The sequence below is a fragment of the Oncorhynchus keta genome, chromosome 13 (assembly GCF_023373465.1).
Source record: "Oncorhynchus keta strain PuntledgeMale-10-30-2019 chromosome 13, Oket_V2, whole genome shotgun sequence".
NCBI classification, from domain to species: domain Eukaryota; kingdom Metazoa; phylum Chordata; class Actinopteri; order Salmoniformes; family Salmonidae; genus Oncorhynchus; species Oncorhynchus keta.
Genome location: NC_068433.1, coordinates 3,415,077 through 3,436,755, shown reverse-complemented (window position 1 = coordinate 3,436,755; position 21,679 = coordinate 3,415,077). Strand labels below are relative to the sequence as shown.

The 21,679-nt window shown below is 44.8% G+C and overlaps 1 protein-coding gene and 1 long non-coding RNA gene across 2 annotated transcripts in view; one reads left to right on the top strand and one right to left on the bottom strand.

Annotated features, from left to right (window-relative positions):
- Positions 1-1,094: 1,094 nt before the first annotated feature.
- lratb.1 (lecithin retinol acyltransferase b, tandem duplicate 1) overlaps positions 1,095-21,679 on the bottom strand; it is a 60,364-nt gene continuing 39,779 nt past the window's right edge. Inside the window, exons 12-17 of the mRNA XM_052459067.1 lie at positions 13,159-13,210; positions 12,839-12,941; positions 11,137-11,220; positions 8,606-8,723; positions 2,050-2,140; positions 1,095-1,508 (exon numbers count right to left, since the gene is read on the bottom strand). Coding sequence (XP_052315027.1) covers positions 1,434-1,508; positions 2,050-2,140; positions 8,606-8,723; positions 11,137-11,220; positions 12,839-12,941; positions 13,159-13,210 — 523 coding nt within the window. The 3' untranslated portion in view covers positions 1,095-1,433. The remainder of the gene's footprint in view (positions 1,509-2,049; positions 2,141-8,605; positions 8,724-11,136; positions 11,221-12,838; positions 12,942-13,158; positions 13,211-21,679) is intronic.
- LOC127906630 (uncharacterized) lies at positions 13,218-15,125 on the top strand. The gene is made up of 3 exons (XR_008062144.1): positions 13,218-13,510; positions 13,997-14,077; positions 14,186-15,125. It is a non-coding gene; the product is annotated as an uncharacterized LOC127906630 (long non-coding RNA).

Here is a 21,679-nt window from a genome sequence, read left to right as displayed (position 1 = left end):
AGTGAGCCAGAAAGAACAGAATCCTCCTTCAACAGGAAGTGGGCCAGAAGGAACAGAATCCTCCTTCAACAGGAAGTGGGCCAGAAGGAACAGAATCCTCCTTCAACAGGAAGTGAACCCTTTACCCATTGTGTCCTCCTCCCAGAGCGCTAAGAACCTTGGTGTGATCCTGGACAACACCCTGTCGTTCTCAACTAACATCAAGGCGGTGGCCCGTTCCTGTAGGTTCATGCTCTACAACATCCGCAGAGTACGACCCTGCCTCACACAGGAAGCGGCGCAGGTCCTAATCCAGGCACTTGTCATCTCCCGTCTGGATTACTGCAACTCGCTGTTGGCTGGGCTCCCTGCCTGTGCCATTAAACCCCTACAACTCATCCAGAACGCCGCAGCCCGTCTGGTGTTCAACCTTCCCAAGTTCTCTCACGTCACCCCGCTCCTCCGCTCTCTCCACTGGCTTCCAGTTGAAGCTCGCATCCGCTACAAGACCATGGTGCTTGCCTACGGAGCTGTGAGGGGAACGGCACCTCAGTACCTCCAGGCTCTGATCAGGCTCTACACCCAAACAAGGGCACTGCGTTCATCCACCTCTGGCCTGCTCGCCTCCCTACCACTGAGGAAGTACAGTTCCCGCTCAGCCCAGTCAAAACTGTTCGCTGCTCTGGCCCCCCAATGGTGGAACAAACTCCCTCACGACGCCAGGACAGCGGAGTCAATCACCACCTTCCGGAGTCACCTGAAACCCCACCTCTTTAAGGAATACCTAGGATAGGGTAAGTAATCCTTCTCACCCCTCCCCCCCCCCTTTTAAGATTTAGATGCACTATTGTAAAGTGACTGTTCCACTGGATGTCATAAGGTGAATGCACCAATTTGTAAGTCGCTCTGGATAAGAGCGTCTGCTAAATGACTTAAATGTAATGTAACCAGAAGGAACAGAATCCTCCTTCAACAGGAAGTAGGAAGAAGGTATATAGCATCAGTATCTTCCTTCCTGTCAGTGTAGTGGTGGTCTGTCCAAATGCACAATAAGATAGACACATAGTTTAATGATACAGAGCATTATCTTCACAAACGGATCCGAGTCCCAGCAGTAAGATAGACACATAGTTTAATGATACAGAACATCAAAAGTAGTGCACTACATAGGGAATAGGGTTCCATAGGGTTCTGGTCTAAAGTAGTGCACTACATAGGGAATAGGGTTCCATAGGGTTCTGGTCTAAAGTAGTGCACTACATAGGGAATAGGGTGCATTTGAGACACACGGAGATAATGCTGCCCTCTCTTCCAGTCCTGAATCAATTGTATGTAGCCAGGATATATCATGAGAATTCTCCATTGACAAACAATACATCTCTATATTTCTTCATATATTTGTTCTCTCTCTCTCTCTCTCTCTCTCTCTCTCTGTCTTTCTCTCTCTCCCCGTCTCAGTCGACCAGAGACTTGAGGTCTGGTAAGCCGGTCAGTTTGAGGTCCAGCAGCATCTGACCATAGGCTTTACCCTAAAGCAGAGAGGAAGAGAGAGAGAGAGATGTAAACCCTTTATACTGTAAGCCTTACAGGACTAAATTATGTTCATGGGTTAGCAGAAATCTCACTAAGACTTCACCCTTTACTGATAGACTAAACAACGTGTGTCTGTGCCTGTGTGTGCGTGTGTGTGTGTGTGTGTGTGTGTGTGTGTGTGTGTGTGTGTGTCTGCATGTGTGTTTAACCCTTTGATGTTCTACTGGGCCAATAAAATGCTTCACAGGGCTGCTGTCGCCACCGCCTGGGGTCTGACAGAGAGGGGGAGGGGGTACAAGAGGGGGGAAGGTAGGAGTGAAATGGGGAAGGGTTTAAAGAGAAAAGAAAGGGGGAATTAGGATAGACGGAGGGAGGTGAGGAAGGAGGGAAGTGTGGGCCTAAGAGGTCAGAGGTGATGGGTAGAAGGTGAGAGGAATCGGGGGAAAGGGACAGAGGAGAGAAAGGAGTAGGGGGTTGTGGGATACGGGAAAAGAGGTGAGGGGTTATGGTGTGTGTTTGTGTGTGTGTGTGTATTACCTGAGGGTCACAGCGTATCGATGCCACCCCACCGCCTCCCAGAGAGCTTTGCAGGACGAAGTTGAGAGCATGAATCCCTGGTAACACATAACTACAGGAGAGGAGAGAAGGTAAGAACACACACACACACACACACACACACACACACACACACACACACACACACACACACACACACACACACACACACACACACACACACGCTCTTGTTAGCATAATCACTGTCAGACGTGGAGCTGTGGTTAGATGCATTAGGAAACAGTCCCAAAAGGCAACCTATTCCCTATATAGTGTACTTCTGTTGAAGAGGACCCATTGGGTCATGGTGCACTACATAGGGAATAGGGAATGATTTGGGACTCCACCCTAGACTGATCCCTTGGTGTGGAGGCTCATTAAAACACATCTGCTGCCTGTTAAATTACCATGGCGACAGGAGACGTCGTCCCCCCCTCTCTCTCCAGTAATACCATGGTCACCCCCCCTCTCTCCAGTAATACCATGGTCATCCCCCCCCTCTCTCTCCAGTAATACCATGGTCATCCCCCAGTCTCCAGTAATACCATGGTCATCCCCCCTCTCTCCAGTAATACCATGGTCACCCCCTCTCTCCAGTAATACCATGCTTACCCCCTCTCTCCAGTAATACCATGGTCACCCCCCTCTCTCCAGTAATACCATGCTTACCCCCCCTCTCTCCAGTAATACCATGGTCACCCCCATCTCTCCAGTAATACCATGGTCATCCCCCTCTCCAGTAATACCATGGTCATCCCCCCTCTCTCCAGTAATACCATGGTCACCCCCCAGTCTCCAGTAATACCATGGTCATCCCCCCAGTCTCCAGTAATACCATGGTCATCCCCCTCTCTCCAGTAATACCATGGTCATCCCCCTCTCTCCAGTAATACCATGGTCATCCCCCCTCTCTCCAGTAATACCATGGTCATCCCCCTCTCCAGTAATACCATGGTCATCCCCCAGTAATACCATGTCTCCCAGTAATACCATGGTCATCCCCCAGTCTCCAGTAATACCATGGTCATCCCCCCCTCTCCAGTAATACCATGGTCACCCCCCAGTCTCCAGTAATACCATGGTCATCCCCCCAGTCTCCAGTAATACCATGGTCATCCCCCAGTCTCCAGTAATACCATGGTCATCCCCCAGTCTCTCCAGTAATACCATGGTCATCCCCCAGTCTCCAGTAATACCATGGTCATCCCCCAGTCTCCAGTAATACCATGGTCATCCCCCCAGTCTCCAGTAATACCATGGTCATCCCCCCTCTCTCCAGTAATACCATGGTCATCCCCCCAGTCTCCAGTAATACCATGGTCACCCCCCTCTCTCCAGTAATACCATGGTCACCCCTCCTCTCTCCAGTAATACCATGGTCATCCCCCAGTCTCCAGTAATACCATGGTCATCCCCCCCAGTCTCCAGTAATACCATGGTCATCCCCCTCTCCAGTAATACCATGGTCATCCCCCCTCTCTCCAGTAATACCATGGTCATCCCCCCAGTCTCCAGTAATACCATGGTCATCCCCCAGTCTCCAGTAATACCATGGTCATCCCCCAGTCTCCAGTAATACCATGGTCATCCCCCAGTCTCCAGTAATACCATGGTCATCCCCCAGTCTCCAGTAATACCATGGTCATCCCCCAGTCTCCAGTAATACCATGGTCATCCCCCAGTCTCCAGTAATTCCATAATACCATGGTCATCCCCCCTCTCCAGTAATACCATGGTCATCCCCCAGTCTCCAGTAATACCATGGTCATCCCCCAGTCTCCAGTAATACCATGGTCACCCCCCAGTCTCCAGTAATACCATGGTCATCCCCCAGTCTCCAGTAATACCATGGTCATCCCCCAGTCTCCAGTAATACCATGGTCATCCCCCAGTCTCCAGTAATACCATGGTCATCCCCCAGTCTCCAGTAATACCATGGTCATCCCCCAGTCTCCAGTAATACCATGGTCATCCCCCAGTCTCCAGTAATTCCATGGTCATCCCCCAGTCTCCAGTAATACCATGGTCATCCCCCAGTCTCCAGTAATACCATGGTCATCCCCCAGTCTCCAGTAATACCATGGTCATCCCCCAGTCTCCAGTAATACCATGGTCATCCCCCCAGTCTCCAGTAATACCATGGTCACCCCCTCTCTCCAGTAATACCATGGTCACCCCCCAGTCTCCAGTAATACCATGGTCACCCCCCAGTCTCCAGTAATACCATGGTCACCCCCCAGTCTCCAGTAATACCATGGTCACCCCCCACTCTCCAGTAATACCATGGTCACCCCTCCAGTCTCCAGTAATACCATGGTCATCCCCCAGTCTCCAGTAATACCATGGTCATCCCCCCTCTCTCCAGTAATACCATGGTCACCCCTCCTCTCTCCAGTAATACCATGGTCACCCCTCCTCTCTCCAGTAATACCATGGTCATCCCCCCCAGTCTCCAGTAATACCATGGTCATCCCCCTCTCCAGTAATACCATGGTCATCCCCCAGTCTCCAGTAATACCATGGTCATCCCCCAGTCTCCAGTAATACCATGGTCATCCCCCTCTCTCCAGTAATACCATGGTCATCCCCCCAGTCTCCAGTAATACCATGGTCATCCCCCCAGTCTCCAGTAATACCATGGTCATCCCCCAGTCTCCAGTAATACCATGGTCATCCCCCCAGTCTCCAGTAATACCATGGTCATCCCCCAGTCTCCAGTAATACCATGGTCATCCCCCAGTCTCCAGTAATACCATGGTCATCCCCCTCTCCCAGTAATACCATGGTCATCCCAGTCTCCAAATACCATGGTCATCCCCCCAGTCTCCAGTAATACCATGGTCATCCCCCAGTCTCCAGTAATACCATGGTCATCCCCCAGTCTCCAGTAATACCATGGTCATCCCCCCAGTCTCCAGTAATACCATGGTCATCCCCCAGTCTCCAGTAATTCCATGGTCATCCCCCCAGTCTCCAGTAATACCATGGTCATCCCCCCAGTCTCCAGTAATACCATGGTCATCCCCCCAGTCTCCAGTAATACCATGGTCATCCCCCCAGTCTCCAGTAATACCATGGTCATCCCCCCAGTCTCCAGTAATACCATGGTCATCCCCCCAGTCTCCAGTAATACCATGGTCATCCCCCCAGTCTCCAGTAATACCATGGTCATCCCCCCAGTCTCCAGTAATACCATGGTCATCCCCCCAGTCTCCAGTAATACCATGGTCATCCCCCAGTCTCCAGTAATACCATGGTCATCCCCCCAGTCTCCAGTAATACCATGGTCATCCCCCCAGTCTCCAGTAATACCATGGTCATCCCCCAGTCTCCAGTAATACCATGGTCATCCCCCAGTCTCCAGTAATACCATGGTCATCCCCCAGTCTCCAGTAATACCATGGTCATCCCCCTCTCTCCAGTAATACCATGGTCATCCCCCAGTCTCCAGTAATTCCATGGTCATCCCCCCTCTCTCCAGTAATACCATGGTCATCCCCCTCTCTCCAGTAATACCATGGTCATCCCCCCTCAGTCTCCAGTAATACCATGGTCATCCCCCAGTCTCCAGTAATACCATGGTCATCCCCCAGTCTCCAGTAATTCCATGGTCATCCCCCAGTCTCCAGTAATACCATGGTCATCCCAGCAGTCTCCAGTAATACCATGGTCATCCCAGTAATACCATGGTCATCCCCTCAGTCTCCAGTAATACCAGTCTCCAGTAATACCATGGTCATCCCCCAGTCTCCAGTAATACCATGGTCATCCCCCAGTCTCCAGTAATACCATGGTCATCCCCCAGTCTCCAGTAATACCATGGTCATCCCCCAGTCTCCAGTAATACCATGGTCATCCCCCAGTCTCCAGTAATACCATGGTCATCCCCCAGTCTCCAGTAATACCATGGTCATCCCCCAGTCTCCAGTAATACCATGGTCATCCCCCAGTCTCCAGTAATACCATGGTCATCCCCCAGTCTCCAGTAATACCATGGTCATCCCCCAGTCTCCAGTAATACCATGGTCATCCCCCAGTCTCCAGTAATACCATGGTCATCCCCCAGTCTCCAGTAATACCATGGTCATCCCCCCAGTCTCCAGTAATACCATGGTCATCCCCCCAGTCTCCAGTAATTCCATGGTCATCCCCCCAGTCTCCAGTAATACCATGGTCATCCCCCAGTCTCCAGTAATACCATGGTCATCCCCCCAGTCTCCAGTAATACCATGGTCATCCCCCCAGTCTCCAGTAATACCATGGTCATCCCCCAGTCTCCAGTAATTCCATGGTCATCCCCCCAGTCTCCAGTAATACCATGGTCATCCCCCAGTCTCCAGTAATTCCATGGTCATCCCCCCAGTCTCCAGTAATACCATGGTCATCCCCCCAGTCTCCAGTAATACCATGGTCATCCCCCCAGTCTCCAGTAATTCCATGGTCATCCCCCCAGTCTCCAGTAATACCATGGTCATCCCCCCAGTCTCCAGTAATACCATGGTCATCCCCCCAGTCTCCAGTAATACCATGGTCATCCCCCAGTCTCCAATACCATGGTCATCCCCCAGTCTCCAGTAATACCATGGTCATCCCCCAGTCTCCAGTAATACCATGGTCATCCCCCAGTCTCCAGTAATACCATGGTCATCCCCCAGTCTCCAGTAATTCCATGGTCATCCCCCAGTCTCCAGTAATTCCATGGTCATCCCCCAGTCTCCAGTAATTCCATGGTCATCCCCCAGTCTCCAGTAATTCCATGGTCATCCCCCCAGTCTCCAGTAATTCCATGGTCATCCCCCAGTCTCCAGTAATTCCATGGTCATCCCCCAGTCTCCAGTAATACCATGGTCATCCCCCAGTCTCCAGTAATTCCATGGTCATCCCCCCAGTCTCCAGTAATACCATGGTCATCCCCCAGTCTCCAGTAATTCCATGGTCATCCCCCAGTCTCCAGTAATACCATGGTCATCCCCCAGTCTCCAGTAATACCATGGTCATCCCCCAGTCTCCAGTAATTCCATGGTCATCCCCCAGTCTCCAGTAATACCATGGTCATCCCCCAGTCTCCAGTAATTCCATGGTCATCCCCCAGTCTCCAGTAATTCCATGGTCATCCCCCAGTCTCCAGTAATTCCATGGTCATCCCCCAGTCTCCAGTAATACCATGGTCATCCCCCAGTCTCCAGTAATACCATGGTCATCCCCCAGTCTCCAGTAATACCATGGTCATCCCCCAGTCTCCAGTAATACCATGGTCATCCCCCAGTCTCCAGTAATACCATGGTCATCCCCCAGTCTCCAGTAATACCATGGTCATCCCCCAGTCTCCAGTAATACCATGGTCATCCCCCAGTCTCCAGTAATACCATGGTCATCCCCCCAGTCTCCAGTAATACCATGGTCATCCCCCCAGTCTCCAGTAATACCATGGTCATCCCCCAGTCTCCAGTAATTCCATGGTCATCCCCCCAGTCTCCAGTAATTCCATGGTCATCCCCCAGTCTCCAGTAATTCCATGGTCATCCCCCAGTCTCCAGTAATTCCATGGTCATCCCCCCAGTCTCCAGTAATTCCATGGTCATCCCCCCAGTCTCCAGTAATTCCATGGTCATCCCCCCAGTCTCCAGTAATACCATGGTCATCCCCCCAGTCTCCAGTAATACCATGGTCATCCCCCCAGTCTCCAGTAATTCCATGGTCATCCCCCCAGTCTCCAGTAATTCCATGGTCATCCCCCCAGTCTCCAGTAATACCATGGTCATCCCCCCAGTCTCCAGTAATTCCATGGTCATCCCCCAGTCTCCAGTAATCCCCCATCCAGTAATTCCATGGTCATCCCCCCGGTCTCCAGTAATACCATGGTCATCCCCCCAGTCTCCAGTAATACCATGGTCATCCCCCCAGTCTCCAGTAATTCCATGGTCATCCCCCCAGTCTCCAGTAATTCCATGGTCATCCCCCCAGTCTCCAGTAATTCCATGGTCATCCCCCCAGTCTCCAGTAATTCCATGGTCATCCCCCCAGTCTCCAGTAATTCCATGGTCATCCCCCCAGTCTCCAGTAATTCCATGGTCATCCCCCCAGTCTCCAGTAATTCCATGGTCATCCCCCCAGTCTCCAGTAATTCCATGGTCATCCCCCCAGTCTCCAGTAATTCCATGGTCATCCCCCCAGTCTCCAGTAATACCATGGTCATCCCCCAGTCTCCAGTAATACCATGGTCATCCCCCAGTCTCCAGTAATTCCATGGTCATCCCCCAGTCTCCAGTAATTCCATGGTCATCCCCCCAGTCTCCAGTAATTCCATGGTCATCCCCCCAGTCTCCAGTAATTCCATGGTCATCCCCCCAGTCTCCAGTAATTCCATGGTCATCCCCCCAGTCTCCAGTAATTCCATGGTCATCCCCCCAGTCTCCAGTAATACCATGGTCATCCCCCCAGTCTCCAGTAATTCCATGGTCATCCCCCCAGTCTCCAGTAATACCATGGTCATCCCCCCAGTCTCCAGTAATACCATGGTCACCCCCCCCAGTCCTACCGTGTGACAGCATCATGTGTGTCTGGCTGTATGAGGTGATGGAAATATTCCCCCACCACTGTTTCCGTCAGGTGTTTCTTCAGGTAGGGGAAGTAAAGGGGGTGGCGCGATATCACACCTGAGGGGGGAGAGAGACCATTAATATCACACCTGAGGGGGAGAGAGACCATTAATATCACACCTGAGGGGGAGAGACCATTAATATCACACCTGAGGGGGAGAGACCATTAATATCACACCTGAGGGGGAGAGAGACCATTAATATCACACCTGAGGGGGGAGAGAGACCATTAATATCACACCTGAGGGGGAGAGAGACCATTAATATCACACCTGAGGGGAGAGAGACCATTAATATCACACCTGAGGGGAGAGAGACCATTAATATCACACCTGAGGGGAGAGAGACCATTAATATCACACCTGAGGGGAGAGAGACCATTAATATCACACCTGAGGGGAGAGAGACCATTAATATCACACCTGAGGGGAGAGACCATTAATATCACACCTGAGGGGAGAGAGACCATTAATATCACACCTGAGGGGAGAGAGACCATTAATATCACACCTGAGGGGAGAGAGACCATTAATATCACACCTGAGGGGAGAGAGACCATTAATATCACACCTGAGGGGAGAGATACCATTAATATCACACCTGAGGGGGAGAGAGACCATTAATATCACACCTGAGGGGGGAGAGAGACCATTAATATCACACCTGAGGGGAGAGAGACCATTAATATCACACCTGAGGGGAGAGAGACCATTAATATCACACCTGAGGGGAGAGATACCATCACACCTGAGGGGGAATATCACACCTGAGGGGAGAGAGACCATTAATATCACACCTGAGGGAGACCATAGAGAGAGACCATTAATATCACACCTGAGGGAGAGACCATTAAAATCACACCTGAGGGGAGAGACCATTAATATCACACCTGAGGGGGAGAGATACCATTAATATCACACCTGAGGGGAGAGACCATTAATCACACCTGAGGGGGAGAGACCATTAATATCACACCTGAGGGGGAGAGACCATTAATCACACCTGAGGGGAGAGAGACCATTAATCACACCTGAGGGGGAAGAGAGACCATTAATATCACACCTGAGGGAGAGAGAGGAGACCATTAATATCACACCTGAGGGGAGAGATACCATTAATATCACACCTGAGGGGAGAGAGAGACCATTAATCATCACCTGAGGGGGGAGAGAGACCATTAATCACACCTGAGGGGGAGAGAGACCATTAATATCACACCTGAGGGGAGAGACCATTAATATCACACCTGAGGGGGAGAGAATATCCATTAATATCACACCTGAGGGGGAGAGAGACCATTAATATCACACCTGAGGGGAGAGAGACCATTAATATCACACCTGAGGGGGGAGAGACCATTAATATCACACCTGAGGGGAAGAGAGACCATTAATCACACCTGAGGGGAGAGAGACCATTAATCACACCTGAGGGGGACCATTAGAGACCATTAATCACACCTGAGGGAGAGAGACCATTAATATCACACCTGAGGGGAGAGAGACCATTAATCACACCTGAGGGGGAGAGAGACCATTAATCACACCTGAGGGGGGAGAGACCATTAATCACACCTGAGGGGGAGAGAGACCATTAATATCACACCTGAGGGGGAGAGAGACCATTAATATCACACCTGAGGGGAGAGAGACCATTAATATCACACCTGAGGGGGAGAGAGACCATTAATATCACACCTGAGGGGAGAGACCATTAATATCACACCTGAGGGGGAGAGAGACCATTAATATCACACCTGAGGGGAGAGATACCATTAATATCACACCTGAGGGGAGAGATACCATTAATATCACACCTGAGGGGGGAGAGACCATTAATTGAGGGGGAGAGACCATTAATATCACACCTGAGGGGGAGAGAGACCATTAATATCACACCTGAGGGGGGAGAGAGACCATTAATATCACACCTGAGGGGAGAGAGACCATTAATATCACACCTGAGGGGGAGAGACCATTAATATCACACCTGAGGGGGGAGAGAGACCATTAATATCACACCTGAGGGGGGAGAGAGACCATTAATATCACACCTGAGGGGGGAGAGAGACCATTAATATCACACCTGAGGGGGGAGAGAGACCATTAATATCACACCTGAGGGGGGAGAGACCATTAATCACACCTCCAGCTGTACTATACAGGACACATCCTCCAGCTGTACTATACAGGACACATCCTCCAGCTGTACTATACAGGACACATCCTCCAGCTGTACTATACAGGACACATCCTCCAGCTGTACTATACAGGACACATCCTCCAGCTGTACTATACAGGACACATCCTCCAGCTGTACTATACAGGACACGAGACATCCTCCAGCTGTACTATACAGGACACGAGACATCCTCCAGCTGTACTATACAGGACACGAGACATCCTCCAGCTGTACTATACAGGACACATCCTCCAGCTGTACTATACAGTTTTTGTACAGTGAGTCTTACCGATGTTACTAGAGTCTCCCTTGTCTCCACTCCTGGTGTAGGCCAACTCCTCCAGCCTGTAGGAGTGGGGACCACTGGGCAGATCTGGACAGAGAGAGAGAGAACAGTGAGAGAAGGAAAGATGAGCAGGAACGGGAGAAGGGTCAGACCAGCGTTAGGTAGGTAATCTATTACTTCTGCCTCTCTCTTCATTCATGGAGGAACCAGAGTGTTCCTATCTACAGAGGGGTAGGTCATCTATTAGTTCTGTCTCTCTCTTCATTCATGGAGGAACCAGAGTGTTCCTATCTACAGAGGGGTAGGTAATCTATTAGTTCTGCCTCTCTCTTCATTCACAGAGGAACCAGGGGGTTCCTATCTACAGAAGGGGGGTTGAGTAGGTAATCTATTAGTTCTGCCTCTCTCTTCATTCATGGAGGAACCAGAGTGTTCCTATCTACAGAGGGGTAGGTCATCTATTAGTTCTGTCTCTCTGGGGAGTTCATTCATGAGAGTAGTGTGTAGAGGACTGGGGGGGTTGAGTAGTGTGTAGAGGACTGGGGGGGTTGAGTAGTGTGTAGAGGACTGGGGGGGTTGAGTAGTGTGTAGAGGACTGGGGGGTTGAGTAGTGTGTAGAGGACTGGGGGGTTGAGTAGTGTGTAGAGGACTGGGGGGTTGAGTAGTGTGTAGAGGACTGGGGGGTTGAGTAGTGTGTAGAGGACTGGGGAGTTGAGTAGTGTGTAGAGGACTGGGGGGTTTAAGTAGTGTGTAGAGGACTGGGGGGTTGAGTAGTGTGTAGAGGACTGGGGGAGTTGAGTAGTGTGTAGAGGACTGGGGGAGTTGAGTAGTGTGTAGAGGACTGGGGGGTTGAGTAGTGTGTAGAGGACTGGGGGTTGAGTAGTGTGTAGAGGACTGGGGGGTTGAGTAGTGTGTAGAGGACTGGGGGAGTTGAGTAGTGTGTAGAGGACTGGGGGTTGAGTAGTGTGTTGAGGACTGGGGGGTTGAGTAGTGTGTAGAGGACTGGGGGGTTGAGTAGTGTGTAGAGGACTGGGGGGTTGAGTAGTGTGTAGAGGACTGGGGGGGTTGAGTAGTGTGTAGAGGACTGGGGGGTTGAGTAGTGTGTAGAGGACTGGGGGGTTGAGTAGTGTGTAGAGGACTGGGGGTTGAGTAGTGTGTAGAGGACTGGGGGTTGAGTAGGGTGTGTGTAGAGGCCTGGGAGGGTTGAGTAGTGTGTAGAGGACTGGGGGGAGTTGAGTAGTGTGTAGAGGACTGGGGGAGTTGAGTAGTGTGTAGAGGACTGGGGGAGTTGAGTAGTGTGTAGAGGACTGACTGGGGGGTTGAGTAGTGTGTAGAGGACTGGGGGGTTGAGTAGTGTGTAGAGGACTGGGGGGTTGAGTAGTGTGTAGAGGACTGGGGGGTTGTGTGTAGAGGACTGGGGGTTGGTTGTGTAGTGTGTAGAGGACTGGGGGGTTGAGTAGTGTGTAGAGGACTGGGGGGTTGAGTAGTGTGTAGAGGACTGGGGGGTTGAGTAGTGTGTAGAGGACTGGGGGGTTGAGTAGTGTGTAGAGGACTGGGGGGAGTTGAGGGGGAGTAGTGTGTAGAGGACTGGGGGGGTTGAGTAGTGTGTAGAGGACTGGGGGGTTGAGTAGTGTGTAGAGGACTGGGGGTTGAGTAGTGTGTAGAGGACTGGGGGGGGTTGTGTGGAGACCAGGTGATGGCGTACCTGCGACAGGTACAGCTTTCTCCTCCGCTGGGGGCGGAGCCTCAGAGTCTGACTCCGCCCCAGTGTGCGTCTCGGCGTGCTCTCCACCAATGTGCACGTCCACCTGCAGTGATGTCATCGATAAACAATGAATTAACACATCAACCAATGAATCAAATCAGTTGAAGTCTATCGGCCACTAAATAAAACCATTCAATCTACACTAACCGTAAATACATGATCCGCTTCGATCAATAGATCAACCCATTAATTAATACACCAGCAAATCGATCAATTCATCTGATCAGTATCAATGAGGAGTAACATTGCGATGACTTTACCTTCAGCTGAGACTTTGAATGCATGAAGAAGAAAGGTTTCAGAACCGGAGAGCTGGAAAAGTCATCATGAAAACAAACATGAAAACAAACATGAAAACAAACAAGAAAAGACCACTCCCCCCCCCTCAAAAAAACAACAACATTATTATTATTATTTATTAAAAACCATAGGATTATTTTGTGTGTGAGAGAAAGGCTGTGTGGCAGTCAGGACATTTGGTCAGCCGGTGATTATCAAGCAGAATAACTGCCAGTTTTACGGTAACTTACCGTTAATCAACATAGTTAGCATCTCCAGGTTAATCAACATAGTTAGCATCTCCAGGTTAATCAACATAGTTAGCATCTCCAGGTTAATCAACATAGTTAGCATCTCCAGGTTAATCAACATAGTTAGCATCTCCAGGTTAATCAACATAGTTAGCATCTCCAGGTTAATCAACATAGTTAGCATCTCCAGGTTAATCAACATAGTTAGCATCTCCAGGTTAATCAACACAGTTAGCATATCCAGGTTAATCAACATAGTTAGCATCTCCAGGTTAATCAACATAGTTAGCATCTCCAGGTTAATCAACATAGTTAGCATCTCCAGGTTAATCAACATAGTTAGCATCTCCAGGTTAATCAACATAGTTAGCATCTCCAGGTTAATCAACATAGTTAGCATCTCCAGGTTAATCAACATAGTTAGCATCTCCAGGTTAATCAACATAGTTAGCATCTCCAGGTTAATCAACATAGTTAGCATCTCCAGGTTAATCAACATAGTTAGCATCTCCAGGTTAATCAACATAGTTAGCATCTCCAGGTTAATCAACATAGTTAGCATCTCCAGGTTAATCACCATAGTTAGCATCTCCAGGTTAATCAACATAGTTAGCATCTCCAGGTTAATCAACATAGTTAGCATCTCCAGGTTAATCACCATAGTTAGCATCTCCAGGTTAATCAACATAGTTAGCATCTCCAGGTTAATCAACATAGTTAGCATCTCCAGGTTAATCACCATAGTTAGCATCTCCAGGTTAATCAACATAGTTAGCATCTCCAGGTTAATCAACATAGTTAGCATCTCCAGGTTAATCAACATAGTTAGCATCTCCAGGTTAATCAACATAGTTAGCATCTCCAGGTTAATCAACATAGTTAGCATCTCCAGGTTAATCAACATAGTTAGCATCTCCAGGTTAATCAACATAGTTAGCATCTCCAGGTTAATCAACATAGTTAGCATCTCCAGGTTAATCAACATAGTTAGCATCTCCAGGTTAATCAACATAGTTAGCATCTCCAGGTTAATCAACATAGTTAGCATCTCCAGGTTAATCAACATAGTCAGCATCTCCAGGTTAATCAACATAGTTAGCATATCCAGGTCTTCCACACATACAGTCTAAAAGCCACTGATCCAGACCTTTGTAACATCTACAATATGAAAAAAGCCTAATAAATCCATGTTATATAGTCTACACCATCCCAATAAATCCATTTTAGACAGGTCTAAGGAAGCACGATATGAAGAAAATGTAGTTTATTTCAGAAGAACAGAATAGCATACTCTGAATTGTCCTTATTTTAGGTCCTGATCTGGCTATGGCATATGGCTCTAGATTACACTAGTTTATTTAGCATGCTAGATTTGCTTAGAATTCCATGGCATAATTTTATATTATTTTATAGTCTGAAGAATAAAATTGAACAAAATACTGAATAAAATATAAATGATCCTTTCTTCAAATGATTTGAGGGAGGTACTCCTAAATGCTTAATTTAGAGTTCGTAATGTAACTTTAGTTGTTCTATAAACGTTGGGCTGATATGTTTAGATTTTTAATACATTGTAAGGCTGCATGGTGCGACTCTAATCATGATTTGAAAAAATTTGCTTGAAAAGGCATGAGTTCTGCTTTGTTTTTGCACAGGCTGTACACACTTCACACTTCATCAGTCTCTCACTGACAATTTGACAATTTGACAAGCACTTGATAATGCCTCATCATTTTCTGGCGGCATCCCATTTGTTGTGGCCATAACACCCCTAAAGAAATCCATGCCTTTTGTGGCCGGTGGTCATCATTATGATAACCAGCTGAATCACCTCTCACTCACATGGCTCTCCATCACGTGATGGGGTCTTTCTCACTCACAAGGCTCTCCATCACTCTCACTCACATGGCTCTCCATCACGTGATGGGGTCTTTCTCACTCACAAGGCTCTCCATCACTCTCACTCACATGGCTCTCAATCACGTGATGGGGTCTTTCTCACTCACAAGGCTCTCCATCACGTGATGGGGTCAACTCTCACTCACATAGCTCTCCATCACATGATGGGGTCACCTCTCACTCACATGGCTCTCCATCACGTGATGGGGTCTTTCTCACTCACAAGGCTCTCCATCACATGATGGGGTCACCTCTCACTCACAAGGCTCTCCATCACGTGATGGGGTCACCTCTCACTCACAAGGCTCTCCATCACGTGATGGGGTCTTTCTCACTCACAAGGCTCTCCATCACATGATTGGGTCACCTCTCACTCACATAGCTCTCACTCACATAGCTCTCCATCACGTGATTGGGTCACCTCTCACTCACATGGCTCTCCATCACTCTCACGGCTCTCCCTCACTCACATGGCTCTCCCTCACTCACATGGCTCTCCATCACGTGATGGGGTCTTTCTCACATTATCTTTTCGTCAGCCAATGAGATGAGTAGTAACTAACAGCACTAGCTTGTCAATCTACTATCCCCCATAGTACAAAAGTTGACCTATTCTATTCTGTGCGTGAAATAAATATTCCAAACATAGTCTGGGACAGTTGTGGGGATGCGATAGATCCCAAATGAATACATCCACTAGCATCAAAAAAAAATCCTGTTTTACGCAACGAGGCTGACGCAACAGACGAGAACATTTAGCATTAAAAATAAACTATTAGGCTATTTCTTCACATTATACTAGGCTACTTCTATTTCTTCACATTATACTGGGCTACTTCTATTTCTTCACATTATACTGGGCTACTTCTATTTCTTCACATTATACTGGGCTACTTCTATTTCTTCACATTATACTGGGCTACTTCTATTTCTTCACATTATACTGGGCTACTTCTATTTCTTCACATTATACTGGGCTACTTCTATTTCTTTACATTATACTGGGCTACTTCTATTTCTTTACATTATACTGGGCTACTTCTATTTCTTCACATTATACTGGGCTACTTCTATTTCTTCACATTATACTGGGCTACTTCTATTTCTTCACATTATACTGGGCTACTTCTATTTCTTCACATTATACTAGGCTACTTCTATTTCTTCACATTATACTAGGCTACTTCTATTTCTTCACATTATACTGGGCTACTTCTGTTTCTTCACATTATACTAGGCTACTTCTATTTCTTCACATTATACTAGGCTACTTCTATTTCTTCACATTATACTAGGCTACTTCTATTTCTTCACATTATACTAGGCTACTTCTATTTCTTCACATTATACTAGGCTACTTCTATTTCTTCACATTATACTAGGCTACTTCTATTTATTCACATTATACTAGGCTACTTCTATTTATTCACATTATACTAGGCTACTTCTATTTCTTCACATTATACTGGGCTACTTCTATTTCTTCACATTATACTGGGCTACTTCTATTTCTTCACATTATACTGGGCTACTTCTATTTCTTCACATTATACAGGGCTACTTCTATTTCTTCACATTATACTAGGCTACTTCTATTTCTTCACATTATACTGGGCTACTTCTATTTCTTCACATTATACTGGGCTACTTCTATTTCTTCACATTATACTGGGCTACTTCTATTTCTTCACATTATACTAGGCTACTTCTATTTCTTCACATTATACTGGGCTACTTCTATTTCTTCACATTATACTGGGCTACTTCTATTTCTTCACATTATACTAGGCTACTTCTATTTCTTCACATTATACTGGGCTACTTCTATTTCTTCACATTATACTGGGCTACTTCTATTTCTTCACATTATACTGGGCTACTTCTATTTCTTCACATTATACTAGGCTACTTCTATTTCTTCACATTATACTAGGCTACTTCTATTTCTTCACATTATACTGGGCTACTTCTATTTCTTCACATTATACTGGGCTACTTCTATTTCTTCACATTATACTAGGCTACTTCTATTTCTTCACATTATACTAGGCTACTTCTATTTCTTCACATTATACTAGGCTACTTCTATTTCTTCACATTATACTGGGCTACTTCTATTTCTTCACATTATACTAGGCTACTTCTATTTCTTCACATTATACTGGGCTACTTCTATTTCTTCACATTATACTGGGCTACTTCTATTTCTTCACATTATACTGGGCTACTTCTATTTCTTCACATTATACTGGGCTACTTCTATTTCTTCACATTATACTGGGCTACTTCTATTTCTTCACATTATACTAGGCTACTTCTATTTCTTCACATTATACTAGGCTACTTCTATTTCTTCACATTATACTGGGCTACTTCTATTTCTTCACATTATACTGGGCTACTTCTATTTCTTCACATTATACTGGGCTACTTCTATTTCTTCACATTATACTAGGCTACTTCTATTTCTTCACATTATACTGGGCTACTTCTATTTCTTCACATTATACTGGGCTACTTCTATTTGTTCACATTATACTAGGCTACTTCTATTTCTTCACATTATACTGGGCTACTTCTATTTCTTCACATTATACTAGGCTACTTCTATTTCTTCACATTATACTGGGCTACTTCTATTTCTTCACATTATACTAGGCTACTTCTATTTCTTCACATTATACTGGGCTACTTCTATTTCTTCACATTATACTGCGCTACTTCTATTTCTTCACATTATACTGGGCTACTTCTATTTCTTCACATTATACTGGGCTACTTCTATTTCTTCACATTATACTGGGCTACTTCTATTTCTTCACATTATACTAGGCTACTTCTATTTCTTCACATTATACTGGGCTACTTCTATTTCTTCACATTATACTGGGCTACTTCTATTTCTTCACATTATACTGGGCTACTTCTATTTCTTCACATTATACTAGGCTACTTCTATTTCTTCACATTATACTGGGCTACTTCTATTTCTTCACATTATACTGGGCTACTTCTATTTCTTCACATTATACTGGGCTACTTCTATTTCTTCACATTATAAGCGCAGAAATGCGAACATGGCAGTAGGCTATGAGAGCAAATGTCCCATTAGCAGGAAAACACCATTATCAACAGTGGCCACAAATGTGATTATGTATCTAATGCTTTTATTATCAATATATTTATGGTGAAAATTATCTCTCCCCAAAACTTGAAACTCACCCGCTGCTTATATGCGCCAGCTGGGCTCTTATACACCTCTTGTAAAGCCGATTAATGCTCTTCATTTTAAGAACTTATTTTTAGCCACTTTAGTTGTGATACAAATCTTATTGAAACATATAGGCCAATGAGCTTGTCACCTAAAACCCTCACAAACTTCTACAGATGCACAAACGAGAGCATCCTGTCGGGCTGTATCACCGCCTAGTATGGCAACTGCTCCGCCCACAACCGTAAGGCTCTCCAGAGGGTCGTGAGGTCTGCACAACGCATCACCGAGGGCAAACTACCTGCCCTCCAGGACACCTACACCACCCGATGTCACAGGAAGGCCATAAAGATCATCAAGGACAACAACCACCCGAGCCACTGCCTGTTAAACCCGCTATCATCCAGAAGGCGAGGTCAGTACAGGTGCATCAAAGCTGGGACTGAGAGACTGAAAAAACAGCTTCTATCTCAAGGCCATCACACTGTTAAACAGCCACCACGAACATTGAGTGGCTGCTGCCAACACACTGACTCAACTCCTGCCACTTTAATAATGGGAATTGATGTAAAATATATTCTATAATAATAATAATAATAATATAATAATATATGCCATTTAGCTGACGCTTTTATCCAAAGCGACTTACAGTCATGTGTGCATACATTCTACGTATGGGTGGTCCCGGAATCGAACCCACTACCCTGGCGTTACAAGCGCCATGCTCTACCAACTGAGCCACAGAAGGACCACTAAATTCTAAATAATATATGTGTGAAATTTGTTTTGTTTTATAACGAACCATTATCAAAACAGGGGCAGTGGGAAAAACATGTAATCTATGGACTTAAATAGAGGATGTAATCTAATGGATTTAAATAGAGGATGTAATCTATGGATTTAAATAGAGGATGGAATCTATGGATTTAAATAGAGGATGTAATCTATGGATTTAAATAGAGGATGTAATCTAATGGATTTAAATAGAGGATGTAATCTAATGGATTTAAATAGAGGATGTAATCTAATGGATTTAAATAGAGGATGTAATCTAATGGATTTAAATAGAGGATGTAATCTAATGGATTTAAATAGAGGATGTAATCTAATGGATTTAAATAGAGGATGTAATCTAATGGATTTAAATAGAGGATGTAATCTAAAGGATTTAAATAGAGGATGTAATCTAATGGATTTAAATAGAGGATGTAATCTATAGGATTTAAATAGAGGATGTAATCTATGGATTTAAATAGAGGATGTAATCTAATGGATTTAAATAGAGGATGTAATCTATGGATTTAAATAGAGGATGCAATCTATGGATTTAAATAGAGGATGTAATCTATGGATTTAAATAGAGGATGTAATCTAATGGATTTAAATAGAGGATGTAATCTAATGGACTTAAATAGAGGATGTAATCTAATGGACTTAAATAGAGGATGTAATCTATGGATTTAAATAGAGGATGTAATCTAATGGATTTAAATAGAGGATGTAATCTATGGATATAAATAGAGGATGTAATCTAATGGATTAAAATAGAGGATGTAATCTATGGATTTAAATAGAGGATGTAATCTAATGGATTTAAATAGAGGATGTAATCTAATTGGATTTAAATAGAGGATGTAATCTATGGATTTAAATAGAGGATGTAATCTAATGGATTTAAATAGAGGATGCAATCTATGGATTTAAATAGAGGATGTAATCTATGGATTTAAATAGAGGATGTAATCTAATGGATTTAAATAGAGGATGTAATCTAATGGATTTAAATAGAGGATGTAATCTATGGATTTAAATAGAGGATGTAATCTAATGGATTTAAATAGAGGATGTAATCTAATGGATTTAAATAGAGGATGTAATCTATGGATTTAAATAGAGGATGTAATCTATGGATTTAAATAGAGGATGTAATCTATGGATTTAAATAGAGGATGTAATCTAATGGATTTAAATAGAGGATGTAATCTATGGATATAAATAGAGGATGTAATCTAATGGATTAAAATAGAGGATGTAATCTATGGATTTAAATAGAGGATGTAATCTAATGGATTTAAATAGAGGATGTAATCTAATTGGATTTAAATAGAGGATGTAATCTAATGGATTTAAATAGAGGATGTAATCTATGGATTTAAATAGAGGATGTAATCTATGGATTTAAATAGAGGATGTAATCTAATGGATTTAAATAGAGGATGCAATCTATGGATTTAAATAGAGGATGTAATCTATGGATTTAAATAGAGGATGTAATCTAATGGATTTAAATAGAGGATGTAATCTAATGGATTTAAATAGAGGATGTAATCTAATGGATTTAAATAGAGGATGTAATCTAATGGATTTAAATAGAGGATGTAATCTAATGGATTTAAATAGAGGATGTAATCTATGGATATAAATAGAGGATGTAATCTAATGGATTAAAATAGAGGATGTAATCTATGGATTTAAATAGAGGATGTAATCTATGGATTTAAATAGAGGATGTAATCTATGGATTTAAATAGAGGATGTAATCTAATGGATTTAAATAGAGGATGTAATCTAATGGATTTAAATAGAGGATGTAATCTATGGATTTAAATAGAGGATGTAATCTATGGATTTAAATAGAGGATGTAATCTAATGGATTTAAATAGAGGATGTAATCTATGGATTTAAATAGAGGATGTAATCTAATGGATTTAAATAGAGGATGTAATCTATGGATTTAAATAGAGGATTTAATCTATGGATTTAAATAGAGGATGTAATCTATGGATTTAAATAGAGGATGTAATCTATGGATTTAAATAGAGGATGTAATCTAATGGATTTAAATAGAGGATGTAATCTAATGGACTTAAATAGAGGAGGTAATCTATGGATTTAAATAGAGGATGGAATCTATGGATTTAAATAGAGGATGTAATCTATGGATTTAAATAGAGGATGTAATCTAATGGACTTAAATAGAGGAGGTAATCTAATGGACTTAAATAGAGGACGCTTTTCCCCGTGGTTTCTTTTCAGACAGGTAGGCTATCCTCCTGTTGTAAAGAGAAGCAATGTGCTTAATAATAGGAAAGTTGATAAATAAATATAGTCTAGGTCTAGCCTTTCGAAAGCTGACGGGA